Source organism: Scyliorhinus torazame, chromosome 1, assembly GCF_047496885.1.
Source record: "Scyliorhinus torazame isolate Kashiwa2021f chromosome 1, sScyTor2.1, whole genome shotgun sequence".
Classification (NCBI taxonomy): Eukaryota; Metazoa; Chordata; class Chondrichthyes; order Carcharhiniformes; family Scyliorhinidae; genus Scyliorhinus; species Scyliorhinus torazame.
This window is the reverse complement of record NC_092707.1, coordinates 291,351,763-291,370,176: the sequence shown is the minus strand read 5'-3', so window position 1 is coordinate 291,370,176 and position 18,414 is coordinate 291,351,763. Positions and strand designations below refer to the sequence as shown.

At 43.0% G+C, this 18,414-nt stretch overlaps 1 protein-coding gene across 5 annotated transcripts in view; it reads right to left on the bottom strand.

Annotated features, from left to right (window-relative positions):
- Positions 1-18,414, bottom strand: part of utrn (utrophin) — a 770,758-nt gene that overhangs the window by 146,770 nt on the left and 605,574 nt on the right. For 4 of the 5 annotated variants that reach the window (XM_072507465.1, XM_072507484.1, XM_072507470.1 and 1 more), the window contains 4 exons: positions 18,057-18,325; positions 8,375-8,521; positions 2,326-2,404; positions 1,961-2,024 (listed from right to left, as the gene is read on the bottom strand). In XM_072507465.1, the coding sequence (XP_072363566.1) occupies positions 1,961-2,024; positions 2,326-2,404; positions 8,375-8,521; positions 18,057-18,325 (559 nt within the window). The remainder of the gene's footprint in view (positions 1-1,960; positions 2,025-2,325; positions 2,405-8,374; positions 8,522-18,056; positions 18,326-18,414) is intronic. The other variant, XM_072507476.1, reaches the window with a different exon arrangement.

Below are 18,414 nucleotides of genomic sequence, written 5' to 3'. Positions count from 1 at the left end.
AACTCTACGTTAGACCTACCAAAATGCATTATCTCACATTTGTCTGGATTAAACTCCATCTGCCCCAAGTCTCTATGTCCTGTTGTATCCTATCTGCCACTCTACCAACCTTAGTGTGATCCACAAACTTACTAATCAGACCAGCTACATTTTACTCCAAATCGTTAATGTATACTACAAACAAAAGAGGCCCCAACACAGATCCCTGTGGAACAGCACTCGTCACAACCTTCCATTCAGAAAAACACCCTTCTACTGTTACCCTTTGCCTTCCGTGACTGAGCCAGTTAAATATAAAATAAATAACCTTTATTGTCACAAGTAGGCTTACATTAACGCTGCAATGAAGTTACTGTGAAAAGCCCCTATTCTGTATCCAGCTTACCACCTCACCTCTGATCCCTTGTGACTTCACCATTTGTACCAGTCTTCCATGAGGCACTTTGTCAAAGGCTTTACTAAAGTCCACATAAACAACATCCACCGCCCTCCCCATATCAATCATCTTTGTCACCTCCTCAAAAAACTTGATGAAGTTAGTGAGGCACGACCACCCCTTCACAAACCCATGCTGTCTATCGTTAATGAGTCCATTTGTTTCTAAATGGGTATAAACACTGTCCCTGACAATTCTCTCCATTAATTTACCTACTACCGACGTGAGGCTTACCGACCTATAGTTTCCTGGATTATCCCTGCTACCTTTCTTAAACAGTGGTACCACATTAGCTATTCTCCAGTACTCTGGGATCTCACCTGTAGCCAATGAGGATACAAAGATGTCAGTCAAGGCCTCAGCAAATTCCTCCCTTGCTTCCCTCAGTATTCTGGTTAGATTTCTGTGCAAAATAAACATTTATACCTATGGTAATTTAAGGGCAGCACAGTGGCTGGCACTGCTGCCTACAGCGCTGTGGACCCGGGTTTGAATCCCGGCCCTGGGTCACTGTCCGTGTGGAGTTTGCACATTCTCCCTGTGTCTACGTGGTTTTCACCCCCACAACACAAAGATGTGCAAGGTAGGTGGATTGCCACGCTGAATTTTACAATCCTCCGCAGTGAGAGTGGGGCCAGAAAATATGGTAAGCTGTTCAAAAGAATATTGCTTTCAGCGGGACTGGAAAATCTCACTGGTGGGAGTGGTCGTAAAATTGAACCCGCTGTGTCTGCCTATCTCCTGCCCCCATGCTGTCCAACTGTCTCTCCCCTTCCCCTATATTATGTCATCCCTTTGCCTGAGCTATCAACCACGCCCCCCCCCCCCCCCCCCCCCCCTCCTAACCCACACAGTCAGTCCTCAAATGTCAAGTCAGTACCTCCCCACTACTCACGCTATCTCTTTCCCTGTCCCTTCTGTGCCCATCTAACCTCAGTCTATCAAAGCCATCTGGTTCGTCCCAACTCCACCGTGTCAGCTCCTTTCCGCTGGCCAGACAGGCAATTTGGTCAATTGGACAGCCATCTGTAGTTGCTTTTTCTGTTTTTTCACCTGTTATCAGGTTTAGCACACCCTTTAATATCAAAGCCCAGATATAATGTAGCCTTTGACACATGTTTCATCATTTCCAGGGAAAGGTCTGTTCAACCTGCACTATATTGAATGCCATTCTATTACACAAAACAACAGTTTTCAAAATCTATCAATGATGTTAGAACTACAAGCCAGAACTTAAGAAAGTGGTTCATCTCCAAAAAGAAAACTCAAATTGCATTTAGAATTTTGAAAAGTATTACTTTTTGCCTGTGGTTCCTCCTCCCATTACCAAACTCTCAGATCACCACAGATTTCTGGCACCTCCTTATCCAAATGCTCAGGAACCCAATAATTGCACGTTCTTAGTTGTGTCACTTGGACCCCTCGAGAACAGCTGTTTGAATTTTCTAGCGTTTTAAAACTTTATTCCATGGGGAAGTACAAGTATTGCTATTCCTCAGTATGAATATAAGTAAGAAAACTTACTTGATGTAATATGGCACTTTATTGTTGTGTGATACAGCTCTTTGCCAAGGCAATTGGACGGAAGCTATAGAAATGAAAGTACAGGATCAGAACAAAAGCATGCCAGACAGATGGATAGGCCACAATTAACAGCCGAAGTATTTTAAAATCTGGATGTAAACAATTTTTAAAAATCTGCGTGTTTTGCTGAGATTATAGAATCATCACTTTACTGATAATCTAGTATCACAAATAATAATGTTTCACTTGAACTGCAGACCAGGTGTCTTTTACTTTTACACTTACCTGCGTGCACACATAAAATTGTAAAACACTCTGCAACATTAACAAAATGAAAGCGGTAAGTTTCTGCAAGTCCAACTTACTGGAGAGAAAGTGTTGTGATGAAGGACCAAAATCCCGATATGCTTCTTGTAACTGCTTGATCCGATCCTCAACAGCAACCTACAATGATAAAAGGATTTTAAATTATACATTCCCTCTAAAACTACAGTTGCAAAGGAAGAAATCTCATTTTGATCTCAGTGTATAAGGCGCCGTCAATGTCGATAGAATAATAAAACGGGTGCAGTACAAGGGTGACAATGGCTGATTTGAACGAGAGAGGAACAGCATCTTACGTATGTGGAGTTCAATTTGGATTTTGGCTGCTAGCAGGTACTAAATCCACCTTCATCAGTAATGTAACAAAGAAGGGAAACAAAACTCCATTTATTGGCAGCACGTTAGCACAGTGGGTAGCACAGTTGCTTCACAGCTCCAGGGTTCCAGTTTCAATTCCCAGCTTGGGTCACTGTCTGTGTGGAGTCTGCACATTCTCCCTTTGTCTGCATGGGTTTCCTCCGGGTGCTCCGGTTTCCTCCACAAGTCCTGAAAGACGTGCTGTTAGGTAATTTGGATATTCTGAATTCGCCCTCAGTGTACCCGAACTGGCGCCGGAATGTGGCGACTAGGGTAACTTCATTGCAGTGTTAATGTAAGCCTACTTGTGACAATAAAGATTATTATTTTAGGAGAATCCTGTACAGCTAGAGGACTTTAAAAAAATTAATTTACAGGATTTGGGCTTCACTGGCTAGGCTCACATTTCTTGCCTGCTCTTCCCTAGTTGCCTTTGAGGTGGTGGTGGTGGTGAGCTGCCTTTTTGAACCGTTGTTAGTCCATGAGGTGTAAGTATACCCACAATGTTATAAGGGAGGTAATTCCAGGATTTACACCCGGCAGATGGCAGATCCCAGATGGATGTCATAGGTTTCTGTTCGTGTAGTCTCCTTGAGAATGGAGACATTCATTCACAAATTCTCTCATCTCTGTGATTACATTTAGCATTGTGGTCATGTGAACAACAAAGGTCAGATTAACTGACTGTCACCTAATTGAGTCTCTCAGCATAATCAACATACTTGTGTAAATCAACTTCAAGTGTCATTGTAATCACTTGCAATTACCTTGCAATCCACATAGGAATTCATGCCATACCCTCTATTGTACTTTACTGAGTACTTGTTTGGGCAGTTGTTCTGTGCAATATTGGGGCAACATGAATAATACTAAAGAGTCCATCGATACAAGTTTCCGCGAGAATCTAAACTCTGCCAAAGCTCCAGGTTTGTTTTTATCTTGGCCTCAACCTGGAAAGCATTCATGAATAAATGCAACTTTGCACCTCATAGTGCAAATTTATATTAAGATACATCAAATATGATTATAACTTTGGAAAGCCTTGATTCCAATCAGACTTATTTTGAAGCAAGTATTCAACATCTGCCTTTTCAGGACCAGCTAATCAAACTTGTCAAAGTGTTGACCAATCACCAGTTTAACTGCACCCTGTGTATTTCCCACACCATGTAGAAAACAATAAAGTACATAACAAATTTTACACTAATGTCATGTGAGAGTACCTTTAAGAAATGGGTGTTTATAAATGGGTGTGTATATAAATATCTGCAGTGAGAGTACCTTTAAGAAATGGGTGTGATGTCAGAGTGGATGGAGCTGGGCTGTCTGTCAGCTTTTTACTTTTGTTTGCTGCAGGGTGTGTTTTAGTTTCGTTTTCAGTGTTGGAGCTGAAGCCAGACAGAGCAGGTGCACTGTTGATCTCTCTGCCATGAAAAGACTATCTCTTGATCATTTGGTGAATTCAGAATTATAAATGTTTTCAGTAGTGACTTTAACCTGAAGTGCTTCTGTTAAAGGTTTTGTTTTTAAGTTGTATGGATGTTAAAAGGAAAGCTTAAAGGATTACTTTGTGTTGTAGTCTTTGGGGGTTGTATTTGAATTAATGGTTGCTAAGATGTTCACTGTTAACTTGAGTTCATTGAATAAACATTGTTTTGCTTTAAAAAATACTTTTCCATTTCTGCTGTACCACACCTGTAGAGTGGGCCGTGTGCTCCCCATACCACAATCTATTAAAAGTTGTGGGTCAGGTGAACTCCATGATACACTTTGAGGTTCTCTAAACCCTGGCCCATAACACTATGGTAAAAAGATGATGAGAGAAACAGAAATAAATAGATATGGCATGGATTGAGGGATGAAGAACTGCAAAATGTCATGAACAGATTTTGGAAGAATAACATGGTGTGTGTTGATGTAGAATCACAGAATCACTATAGCGCAGCACGACATTCGGCCCATCGAGTCTGCACCGATCGTTTGAAAGAGCACCCTACCTAAATCCACGCCCCCACCCTATCCCCATAATCCAGTAACCCCAGCTAACCTTTTGGACACTAAGGGGCAATCTTGCATGACCAATTCACCTAACCCGCACATCTTTAGACTGGAGGAAAATGTGGCACCCGAGGAAACCCATGCAGACACGGGGTGATGTACAAATTTCACACAGATAGACACCCAAAGCTGGAATTGAACCTGGGTCCATGGTGCTGTGAGACAGCAGTGCTAATCTCTGTGCCACCGTGCCGCCCCTAAACCTCTAAGGAGACTAGTACAGGGTTGGGCCACTCCAATGGTGTAAATGTGATAGATTATGGGTTCATGCCTCAAACTGCACAAAATAGGTCTGATCCCTCAGATGAAGGCATGTGAAAGCTGATAACTATAATAAACCATGACCAGTATTAGGGGAAGGCGGTGGCACAGAGGTATTGTCATAGAGTCATAGATGGCTACAGCACCGAAAAGGCCCTTCGGCTAATCGCGTCTGCACTGGTCAAAAATATCCACCTAACTACTCAAATCCCATTTTCCAGCACTTGGCCCATGGCCTTGTATGCTTTGGCATTGCAAGTGCACATCTAAATACTTTTTAAATGTTATTGTTTTTTAAAATAAATTTAGAGTCCCCAGTTCATTTTTTCCAATTAAGGAGCAATTTTAGCATGGCCAATCCACTTAGACTGCACAAAGAACAAAGAAAAGTACAGCACAGGAACAGGCCCTTTGGCCCTCCAAGCCTGCGCCGACCATGCTGCCCGTCTAAACTAAAATTTTCAACACTTCTGGGGTCCGTATCCCTCTATTCCCATCCTATTCATGTATTTGTCAAGATGCCCCTTTGGGTTGTGGGGCGAAAACCACGCAAACACACGGAGAATGTGTAAACTTCACACGAACAATGACCCAGAGCCGGAATCGAACCTGAGACCTCGGCGCCATGAGACAGCAATTCTAACGACTGCGCCAATATGCGCCCAACTTCTTAAATGTTTTGAGGGTCTCCGACTTTACCATCCTTTCAGGCGCTCTCTGGATGAACAGGTTTCTCTTCACATCCACTCTAAACCTCCTACCTTAAATCAATGCCCCCTCATCATTGATCCCTCCACCAAGGGGATATGTTTCTTCCTGTCCACTCTATCCATACCCCTCATAATTTTATACATCTCTGTCATGTCCCCCTGTCTCATCTGCTCAAAGGAAAATAACTCCAGTCTACCAAATCTCTCTTCATAGCCAAGACTCTCCAGAACAGGCAGCATCCTGGTAAATATCCTCTGCACCCTTTCCAGTGCAATCACATCCCTCCTATAATGTGGATTCCGCCAGGGTCACTCGGATCCTGATTTCATTACAATCTTGGTCCAAAAATGGACAAAAGAGGAGAACTCCAGGAGTGAGGCGAGAATGATTGCCCTTGACCTCAAGGCAGCATTTGATCGAGTATGGCATTAGACTCCCTAGCAAATTAAGTCAATGGGAATCAGGGGAAATCTCTCCATTGGTTGGAGTCATATCTAGAAAAGGAAGACGGTTGCAGTTATTGAGGGTAATCCATAGAATTCATGGAATCCCTATACTGCAGAAGAAGAACATTCAGCCCATCGAGTCTGCACCGGCCCTCCCAAAGAGCACCCTACCTAGACACACTCCCCCGCTCTAGCCCTGTAGCCCCGCCTAACCTGCACATCTTTGGACAGTAAGGGGCAATTTAGCAAGGCCAATCCACCTAATCTGCATATCCTTGAACTGTGGAAGGAAACCAGAGCACCCGGAAGAAACACACACAGATTAGGGGAGAACGTGCAAACTCCACACAGACCGTCACCCAAGGCTTGAATTGAACCCGAAGTCCTGGCGCTGTGAGGCAGCAGTGCTAACCACTGTGCCACCATGCCGCCTAATCATCTCTGTTCCAGATATTACTGCAGGTGTTACTCAGGGTAGTGTCCTAGGCCTAACCATCTTCAACTGCTTTATCAATGACCTTCCTTCCATTATAACTTCAGAATTGGGGATATTCGCTGATGATTGCACAATGTACAGCACCATTTGCAGCTCTGCAGGTACTGAAATGGTCCATGTGCACATGCAGGAAGACCTGGACAATACTCAGGCTTGAGCTGATCACTGGTAAGTAACATGCGTGCCATACAAGTGCTAGGCACTGACCATCTCCAACAGGAGAGAATCTAACCATCACCTCTTAACATCCAATGGCATCACCAACCCTGAATCCCTCATTCTCAACATCCTGGGCATTCCCATTGACCAGAAACTGAACTGGACTAGCCGTATAAATACTCTAGCTACACAAGAGGTCCGAGGCTAGGATTCCTGTGGCAAGTAACTCACCTTCTGACTTCCCAAAGCATATCCAACATCTACAAGGCACTAGTCAAAAGTGTGAAGGAATGCTCTCCACTTGCCTGGACGAATACAGTGCTGATAACACTCAAGAAGCTCAACACTATCCAGGACAATGCAGCCCCCCATCCATAAACATTCACTGCCTCCAATACTGATGCAGCAATGCCCACATCTCGTAAATGAATTTAAAAAGAAAATAGAGTGCAAAGGCTTTTTTTGAACTTCTGTAAGACATTAGTTTGACCTCAGCTTTAATACTGTGTCCAGTTCTGGGTGCTGCACTTCGAAGAATTAGAGACGGTGCAGAAGAGATTCATGAGATTGATTCCAGGGATGAGGAACTGCAGTTATAGATATAGATTGAAGAAGTTACGACTGTTTTCTTTGGAGAAAAGAAGGCCAAGAGGAGATTTGGTATAGGTGTTCAAAATCATGAGGGGCTGGACAGAATAAGGAGGAAGAAACTGTTCCCACACTTGAAAGCATCTAGAATGAGAGATTAAAACTAATGGCAAAAGAAACAAAAGCGATATGAAAACCTTACCACGCAGCGAGTGGTTAAGGTCTTGTATGCGCTGACTGAGTGTAAGGTGGAGGCAGGTTCAATTGATTCTTTCAAACGGGAATTAGGATGCTTTCAGAAAAGGCAGAATATGCAGAGTTAAGGGGAGAAGGCAGGAAAATGGCGCCAGGTGAATTGCTGGGTAGACTTGCTGGGCTGAATGGCCTCCTTCTACGTAATAACAATTCTGAGATTCTGTGATGTCTTTTCAGGGACTTAAAACTGAATGAGACACTAAATTTTAATTATCATAATGGCCCTCTTCCTAACCCTTATCGATGGATGCCAAAAGAAAATTACCTATTAAAATTCCTGCTACTTGCAACCTGACTTTGAAGATATTAGGGCAGCACAGTAGCACAAGTGGATAGCACTGGGGCTTCACAGCACCATGGGCCCAGGTTCGAATCCCCGCTGGGACACTGTCTGTGCGGAGTCTGCACGTTCTCCCCGTGTCTGCGTGGGTTTCCTCCGGATGCTCCGGTTTCCTCCCACAGTCCAAAAGACGTGCAGGTTAGGTGGATTGGCCATGCTAAATTGCCCTTAGTGTCAGGTTAGGAGGGGTTATTGGGTTACGGGGATAGGGAGGAAGCGAGTGCTTAAATGGGTCGGTGCAGACTCGATGGGCCGAATGGCCTCCTTTTGCACTGTATGTTCTATGTTCTATATTCACATTGTTCCAGATAAAATAGAAATTACTTGTTTAACTTGCACCTAGGTTTGTAAATAAATTATTTCCTAATAATCGAGGGACAGTAGATGCTTTCAAGAACTGGTTGATTTTCCACTCTTACCTGTATAAGCTTCCACCGCATACTTAGGTCGTCAAGCTGGTGGGAAGTCTTTGGAGATAAAGAGACATCAAGTGGAGATAATTGGCTAGCCAGGTCATTTACTATTTTGACTTCTTCCTTCACTGGGGCAATTTCCTCTTTAAAAGCCTAACAAAGAACATGCAAAAAAAGGAAAAATTTCTCAAAATTAACATTGTAGCATGAAATACAGAATGTAGAATCCTGAAAGTGCAGAATGAGGCCATTTGGCCCATCAAGTCTGCACCTACCCTCAGAAAGAGCACCCCATCTTGGCCCATGCCCCCACCCCATCCCTTATCACAGTAACCCCATCTAACCTTCTGGATACTAAGGGGCAATTTATCATGGCCAATCCACCTAATCTGCACATTTTTGAACTGTGGGAGGAACGGAGCACCTGGAGGATACCCACACAGACACAGGGAGTACGTACAAACTCCACACAGACAGTTACCCGAGGCTAGAATTGAACCTGGGTCGCTGGCGCTGTGAGGCAGCAGTGTTAACCACTATGCCACCCCAAATATAAAAGTCTAAAAAGCATTTAGAGTAATTTGGACCGTTATAATCTGATGTCTTATTGACTAATTGTCAAACCCAAGTTATTTTCAAGTTGTTTCATTGCACTAACGTATTACAACTGTAGTCAGTGTAGATCAGTGAATTAAATAAATATAGGAACTGGGAAATAAAATGGAAGAAATAGTCTCAACAGGGCTTTGGGCTGTGCAATTTAACCTACTTCTGCTCCTATTTCTTATGTTATGTTCTCTCAATTCTGCATTTGTATCAGATTTGTTTAAGAAAATGTGTAAAGCCCTGCCTGGTAAACATAAGTCCCCAACATAATCTTCCCATACAATGGTTGCCTGAGACATACTGAAACCCATCAGCATTAACCGTCTGCAATTCAAGCCACTGGAAATCAATTTCCAACTACAGGATGCTGTTTGCCTGATAGAGTCTATACTCTTCCCTCGGTGCACATTCCATTAAGCCAAGAGCAGACATTTAGGTTTTGCTTCTGAATTGTTCAGGAATGCCAAGAGTGTGCAGGTATAATCCTGCAGTTTAAACATTTAAAACTGACTGCTTCTCAGAGCAGAGTATTGGTAAGCTTCCGGAAGTTTATCCATCAAAGACCACATTATCTGATACAGCGTTAACTGGAGTTCAAAGGCAATAAATCCATCCCTCATCGGTGATGGCTTTGTCCATTCATGTGCATCAGTGCACTGGCTTGGTGGTCAATTCACAATAATGCTTTGGCATACTATGAATTCCTTAGTCCAGTCATATCATTGTGGGGAGAATTCAACAAAGTTTACTTCTACAACCAAAAGAGGACTAAGAGTTGGTTGTCAATCATCTAATAAGTGTGCGTTTGAACACTCAATAGCGGGACACAATGCACCAAAGGCAGAAAGGAGGTTAGTGTGCAGCATAACTCACCTCAAAACCTTAAGTGTTACGACCATGTGCTGGGCCACAACCTTGACACACAATAATCTCCATTGAACAGTGGGCCAAAAATTCAACAGTGGCCACTTGTCCCTCTGGTCCAACCAGGATAGGCATCAGGTTCTGAATAGGACACTTATTTTCCTATTTGATCCCCAGTTAAGATTTGCTGTTGTCTTAAGTTTCAGATCTTCCATGGCAGCATGGTAGCACAGTGGTTAGCACAGCTGCCTCACGGCGCTGAAGACCCAGGTTCGATCCCGGCTCTGGGTCACTGTCGATGTGGCGCTTGCACATTCTCCCCGTGTCAGCATGGGTCTCACCCCCACAACCCAAAGATGTGCAGTGTAGGTAAATTGGCCATGCTAAATTGCCCTTCATTGGAAAAAAATGAATTGGGTATTCTAAATTTAAAAAAAGCTTCAGATCATCAGCAGCGACAGCAGACATCTGCTTTCAGCTAGGTGGAATGACCTATACCGATCAGCTGTGTTATGGAGGTATAAAACATGCTGCTAAATCAATTTTAAACTGCTTCATTCAGGTTATTATGCAGAGAGTTTTGCTGAAGTGGCTCTCCTTCAAGGTACTCGCCAAGTTTGTGTAAGCCAGATCTTTCAAAACACAATGTACTTCAGCACTGTTATGATATATACATGATAATGTGTGCACATGACTATTTACACAGAGCTCTTGAACCTGTCATGCCATTTTCCAGTAGAAATAGTCTGTTCACTTCCGTTGACAATTTAAAAAGCTCAAACTACTCCTCTGGTTAACTAGGTGCTAACGAGCAGCGAGCAATCCGTATGCTCTTTAAGCAACATAATGGAATTCATTACATCACGTATGGTTAGGTAAAGTACACAAATATCCTTTAGCCAGCTTTCACAAGGTTATTGGCCAGGTGCCACATGCTGTCTTCATTAAGCTAAATAATGAGTGCACAGGTGTTTCATGGATTTTACATGGGATATCAGCTCTATTGACTTTACATTCCTCAAAAGGTGAGTGAGTCAAAGGGCAGCACGGTGGCGCAGTGGGTTAGCCCTGATGCCTCACGGCGCCGAGGTCCCAGGTTCGATCCCGGCTCTGGGTCACTGTCTGTGTGGAGTTTGCACATTCTCCTCGTGTTTGCGTGGGTTTCGCCCCCACAACCCAAAGATGTGCAGGGTAGGTGGATTGGCCACGCTAAATTGCCCTTTAATTGGAAAAAAAAATGAATTGGGTACCCTAAATTGTTTTTTTTTTTTTAAAAAGGTGAGTGAGTGGGTCAGGGTTTAGAGAATCCCAAAGTGTATCATGGAGTTCACCTGACCAACAACTTTTAATAGATTGTGGTATGGGGAGCACACGGCCCACTCTACAGGTATGGTACAGCAGAAAATGGACCAGTGTTTTTTTAAAAACAAAACAATGTTTATTCTATGAACTCAAGTTAACCTTTTTAAAACAAAGTGAATATCTTAGCAACCAGTAAATTAAATACACCCCCCAAAGACTACAACACTAAGTAATCTGTACGCTGTTCTTTTAACATTCAAAAACTTAACAAACCTTCAAACAGGAGCACATTAGGGTTTACATTCAATACTGAAAACATTTACAATTCTTCTGAATTCACCAAATGATTAAGAGATAGTCCTTCATGGCAGAGATCAACAGCAGTGCAGCTCACAGACACATCCAAGCTTTTCTCAAACTGAAACTAAAAAGCAGAAGTGGAGCTCAGCTCCACCCACACTCTGACATCATTCCAGTAACATGAGCAGCTCCATTTCTTAAAGGTACATTTCTTAAACACCCATTTCTTAAAGGGTACTCTCACATGACAGTGAGTCAAGGCTGTCCACACTCACTCATCCTATTCAATATCGTCAACAGCTTTGTGTTAGATAGCAGCTGTCTCCATGCACCCATTCTAGGTATTTGAGAGAACCTGGGAGTGCTTTTCTTTTGTTATTGGTGGAGATGTGGGAAGCTTCCTGCTGACCATTTAGAACAATGGGCTAACCAATGAGATTTGATGGTGGATGCATTCCAAATACAGCATACTGTTTCTCCTCTGTGACAGCCAAATCCTGATGTATATTATACTTGTGGCATACTATTCAGACATTACCACATAGTTCAGAGTTCCTAGCAATGTAATATACAAGATTCCTTCAGGTCCAGCTGTGAAGTGCATACGTGGCTTGGGTATCACAATATGAACACAGATAACTTCGATATCACAAGCTGTTTGCAGAATTATTAACTGTTCAACCTGTCCTACTGTCCAGAGCATTAAGGGCATCTTTATATACCTAATTTGATACTTTAGTGTTTTAGTATTTCATTATAAAACTAGTGCTGTATTTCTTTATAAACCGATGTTAAGAATGAATTCAAAGGCACAGAACTTCTCAAAATTGTTCAACAGTTTGAACAATTCATCAGAATCTGTGCTGGGTCACAGTAGACAATCCCACATCTCCTGAAACTCTACATAAGCAAGTTAAAGGAGCTTAACTCCATGCCTCACAACAGCAGCCCAGCTCTGATCCACAGAAAGTGGCGAGTGGATTTCATCATGACAAGGCATGGATGAACTTAAAGGAAGCTGGATAATCACGCGAGGGAAAATAAATAGAGGACAATGTAGGCATATAATACTCTTTAGTGTCACAAGTAGGCTTACATTAACACTGCAATGAAGTTACTGTGAAAAGCCCCTAGTCGCCACATTCCGGTGCCTGTTCAGATACACGGAGGGAGAATTCAGAATGTCCAAATTATTTAACAGCACGTCTTTCGGGACTTGTGGGCGGAAACTGGAGCATCCGGAGGAAACCCACGCAGGCACAGGGAGAACGTGCGGACTCCGCACAGACAGTGACCCAAGCCGGGAATCAAACCTGGGACAGTGGCGTTGTGAAGCAAGTGCTAACCGCTGTGCTACCATGTCACCCTAGAAATCAGGGAGCATTGACTGTGATATAATTGAACAAATTAGCATTGGGAGGAGGTATTAATTGTTTTAGCAGGCTTAGAAGTGGGTAAATTCACAGGCCCAAATGAGATGTACCCCAGGCTGCAAGGTAAGGAAGGAGATTGCAGGAGCTCTCACGCTAATTTTCAAATCCTCCCTGACTACAGGAGAGGTACCAGAGAACTGGAGCACAACAAATGAGATACCATTATTCAAGAAGGGAAGTAGGGGAAAAACAGGAAATTACAGGCCAGTGAGTCTAACATCAATGGTAGGGAAATTATTGGAAAAAATTCTGAAAGACAGAATTAATCTCCACTTGGAGATGCAAAGATTAATCAAAGAAAATCAGCATGGCTTCGTCAGGGGCAAATTTTGTGCGCAGGTGACTAGATATGTAGATGAGGGCAATGTAATTGATGTAGTCAGCATGGACTTCAGTAAAGCGGCATGATAGCACAGTGGTTAGCACTGTTGCTTTGTAGCGCCAGTGTCCCAGGTTCGATTCCCGCTTGGGTAGTCTGGGGAGCGTGCACGTTCTCCCCATGTCTCAATGGATTTCCTCTGGTTTCCTCCCAAAAGTCCCGAAAGACGTGCTTGTTAGGTGAATTGGACATTCTGAATTCTCCCTCAGTGTACCTGAACAAGCACCGTAATGTGGTGACTAGGGGATTTTCACAGTAACTTCATTGCAGTGTTAATGTAAGCCTACTTGTGACAATAACAAAGACTATTATTATTAATAGAAAGCTTTTGACAAAGTCCCGCTTGGGAGATTTGTCAAGAGGATAAAAGCCCATGCGATCCAGGGCAATGTATCAAATTGGATCCAAAAGTGGCTTGGTGGCAAGAAACAGAGGAAGGTGGCCAACTGTTATTTTTGTGACTGGAAACCTATGTCAAGTGATGTACCACAGGGATTAGTGCTAGTTTTCTTGCTGTTTGTAGATACATTAATGATCTAGGCGTGAAAGTTGAAGATATGATCAGAAGTTCACAGCTAACACAAAAATTGGTGTGGTAAATAGCGAGGAGGAAAGCCTTAAAGTAGAGGTGGTACCATGGTTAGCACTGCTGCCTCAAAACATCAGAGGCTGAGGTTCAATTCCAGCCTTGGGTGACTGTGTGGAGTTTGCAAGTTTCTCCCCGTGTCAGGATGGGTTTCCTCCGGGTGTTCCGGTTTCCTCCCACAGTCCAAAGATGTGAAGGTTAGGTGAATTGGCCTTGCTAAATTGCCCCTTAATGTTCAAAGATGTGCAGGTTAGGCGGGGTTACGGGGATAGGGCGGGGGAATAGACCTTAAGTAGAGTGCTCTTTCAGAGGGCCGTTGCAGATTTGATAGGACAAATGTAGCCACTGTAGAGGGGCAGACAGTTGGGACAGGTCGCCCGTTGCCTGGACCTGTTGATAAGAAGTTTGGTCAAGCCAGGAGCAGGTTCACGAAGAGGTCCTCTTTCTTCCCCATCCCTCTCCACACCGTGTGCCTGTAGATTAGGAGCAAGGGACTGAAGTGCAAGCAAAACTGTAACTAAAGATCTTTTAAAGTAACTGAAAAGGGAGCTGCGAAAGTCAGTGCCCAGTAAATGAGGCCAGGGAAAGGCAACAGCCAGAGCTCAGTAAACAAGTGGCAAGAGCTTGCACCAGTAATAGAGGTGCATTCACCAAACTCCACCTTCTAAATCAAACCACCAATCAATCAGAAAATGAAGACAGAAACCAGTAGAATTATCGAAGATTAGTAAGCCAAGAAAGTGAGAAATTAGTAAAAAGTAGAACTGGTAGTAAAAATGTTTTTAGTCAGAATGATAAATGTTTCTCACCAACTTTCAAGCTGTACAACAGAACTATCCACAATAAATTTGATTGTATGCTGAGAGTTAATGCACGAGTGGGATTCTTTTTTATATTCATTCATGGATTGTGGGCATCGCTGGCTAGGCAAGTATTTATTATCCATCCCCAAGTGCCCAAGAGCTGCAACAGCTTCAATAAATTAAATAAAAACCTTTTCTCATTCCTAACTTTTCTTAACTTTTTATCGAAGCAATTTGATTTATGATGTTAATTCACATCAGGACTGTTAACAGGTATGATATTGCTACAGCGTACATCCCACAGCCACCTGTTAAACCTCAATTTCCTTCTCAAGTCAAATGCTCTAGGTATACCTTTTTCACTTACTTGGGGATCCAAACATTTATAGAATGACATTCTGGTGCCTAAAATGACTCAATAATAGGCCAAATGCAGTCTTTGTCTAAAATCTATGAGATCAGATAATCCGAAGAATTCAAAAGAGAACAGATTGAAACTGTAGTCATGGTAGAAAGCAATGACTGAGACAGTGCTTTCATTAGATCATGTAATCTATTTCACCAGATCATGTAATCTATTTCACCGTGGACTCTTACCCCAACCAACTAATTCCCCTTATTGGAGGAAAGTTTGATCCTTGTTCTCCACCCTCAAGAAGATACTTATTTCCCTGGTGGTGGTTCCATCTACTTCCTTTCACTCTTGATATTTCTATCCACTCGGGCCTTCGCCCTTCATTTAGATTTTCAATATATTCTATAATTTTATTCCTTCCATCGAAGGGTTCAATGATCCAAGTAATATACTGTACTGAAAGAGCAATTGTATGGATTTTCATTACACTTGGAGAATAGTGTGGAAAAATCAAGATATATTGACGTGAAAAGTATATTTCTGTTTTCTAGTCAGTAATGCCCTTTTAACAGGGAAGAAAATTACAGACAATGAGGAAATGCCCATAAAATATTGGGAAGACTAAAGCCATTGTTTTTCATTCCCGCTCCAATTTCTATTCCTCACGGGCAGACTCTATTGCTCTCCCTGGCCACTGTCTGAGATTAAGCCAGACGGTTCGGAACCTTGATGTCAGAATTTGATCCCACAATGATCCGCATCACTAAGACGCCCTACTTTACTCCTGTCTCAGCTCATCGCTGCTTAAACTCTCACTCATACCTTTGTTACTTTTAGACTTGATTATTGACAGATTTTCTTTATTGGAGTTTCACATTCTGCCCTCCAAAAACCTGAGCTCATCCAAAGCTCTGCTGCCCAAGTCTTAACTTGCACCAAGTCCCACTTTCACCGCTGTACTCACTGACCAGCTTTGGCTCCTGGTCAGGCAATTCCTTGCTTTCAAAATTCTTGTTCGCCATCCCATCTCTGTCATCTCCTTAAGCCCCACCTACCTTTCGAATATTGTATCTGCATTTCTTTAATTTTGTCTTTTGTCAGTGTCTGATTATAATAGTTCTACCATTGGTGCCACATTTAATTATCTGGCCCCAAACTCTGGAATTGCCTTCCTACATCTTTCCACCTCATTTTCCTCCTTTATGGCACTTCTTTGACCAAGTTTTTGGTCATCTGACCCTATGGGCGGGATCTACCGGTTGCGTTGCACCTGAAAAGCAGCAAGGCGCAACGCGACCAGTGGATGCCAGGAGATCCCAAGATCTATCCGGCTCGCCACGCCTCACGAGGTCTCATGCAATCTCGTGAGACGTCACAATGTGAATCACTTTCTGGCAAATCTGCATTTCAGAGTGAAACAGCTAGTCGCACTCTAATATGCGTTCCTGAGATCTAACTACGGCTTGGGATCTAACTTGCTCACTTGGAAACCTCGGGAAAGCACCGTTCAGCACTGGTCTCCACAAACAGGGACCAAACAGAACAGCATTTGTGGGGGGTCTCCCAGGGGATTAGAGGCCCCCAGGTATCCTGCCACATGGGCTTCTGGCAGTGCCACCTGAGTGTCAACCTGGCACTGCCAGTTGGCAGGGGGCACTGACAGCATGCCTGGCTGGCACTGCCAAGGTGCCACGCTGGCATTTTTTGCACGGTGGTGGTGGGCCATAGTGCGCCGTGTGAGGGGACCTCAATATAGTGAGTTGGGGAATCGGGGGCTCAAGAGATTGGCATCTCTTAAAAATGGCGTCCCGATCTCGCACTGCACGGAAGAGTTCCGGCGAGCGGAGCTCCTCAGTGTAGAAAACTGGGCTAAGTGCGGCCTTGACGGGACTCCCCCGCTGTTGCCCCCCCGATCTACCCGCATGCGCATTAGATAGCGGGGGGTTTCTACACGCTCCGAGCACTGGGAAACACCAAGCTAACCTCATGTTATGGGACTCTGTCCTCATTCTGGTAGATAATGCCTAATACCTCCTTATGTGAATTAGTGTCAGATCTTTGTTCTATATTGCACCCCTGATGCACAGTCAGATGTTGAAGTTATTGCTGTAGCAGATTAATGTAGCAGGGCTAATTGACCAGCTCTTTCAAAGATCTGTGATAGGCTGAATGACAATCTTCTGGGCTGTGAAATTCTATATTTCTGTAAAAGTGACAATGATTTTATGATCAAGGATAGCTAGCTTACATGGGTTTGAAGAATCCTTCAAAAATGTCACAAAACAGATTATTACCTTTTGGTCAGATTAAAACTACTAAAATGGTAGATCAGGATTGATGGTTGCCATTATTAATCTACTGAACAAGATTTGTTCAGATTGGATGAGGTTGTTGAATGATGTATGTATAGGCTTGAATAGTTCAGTTCTTTTGTTTTGATCATTTTCCCTCCTTTCCAGAAGAAGATAAGGAATAAGAGTAGGCTGTATGGCTCCTCGAACCTGCATACCATTGTGGCTGATCTTCTACTTCAATTCAACTTTCCCATTTATCCTCATATCCCTTAATTTCCTTAGCCGCTTTAGAAGATATTGGCATGTTCAGGTCGAGTCTCACTCTGACTAACCCAATGAGGACTGAGGCCAATTATTGGACTCTTAAAGTTGTCCCAACTGACATCAATTAATTCAGCCGAGACCAGGGATTGATCTGGTTACTCCTTTATAAGTTAGGGAACCCCAGTGAGAAACATTCATTAAAAAATCAATACAATTGGGCAAGTTTCACCGCAACTCTAAACTTTATTCAATTGGTATCAATCCTGATAGCAAGTGCAATCAGATGAATCATCTAATGACACCGTGTTGTAATATTCTATGACATTATTATTATATACAATGTTATCAATAAATATAATACTCAATTCAGTAGCTTTACTTTATAAAATATGTCAACAATTATAGAATCTATCTATATTTCAGTGTTCATATAATTTCTTCTTTAGAGATAGAATTCTACTTAGATCTGTCCCTAAATTAAGAGTGATGTGATTGCACTTACTGTGGTTTTGTCAATGTGATCTTGCAAGGAGTCAATAAGCAGGTCACCTACAGGTTGCCAGTCAGTGCGGACACCTTCAGCTGTTATCACATGAGCCTCAAGGTCATCCATAGCTTTTTGTAGTTCTTGAAGTTTCTCCAAGGCCTTTTCCACCTGCTCCTGCCAGTTGCTTGTGTTGGTGTTCAGCTGCTCCCAATTTTCCTTCACCTCTGTTGACTGTTTACGCACGGCTTTGGCAATTCTCTGGGCTCTCTCTTCCGGGGTAGGCTCTAGAATTGCACAGGTGCAAATACTGATCAAACATTCATGGTACAGATGCTTTAAAACTTCCATTATCTTCCTAAACCTACCTTTCCTT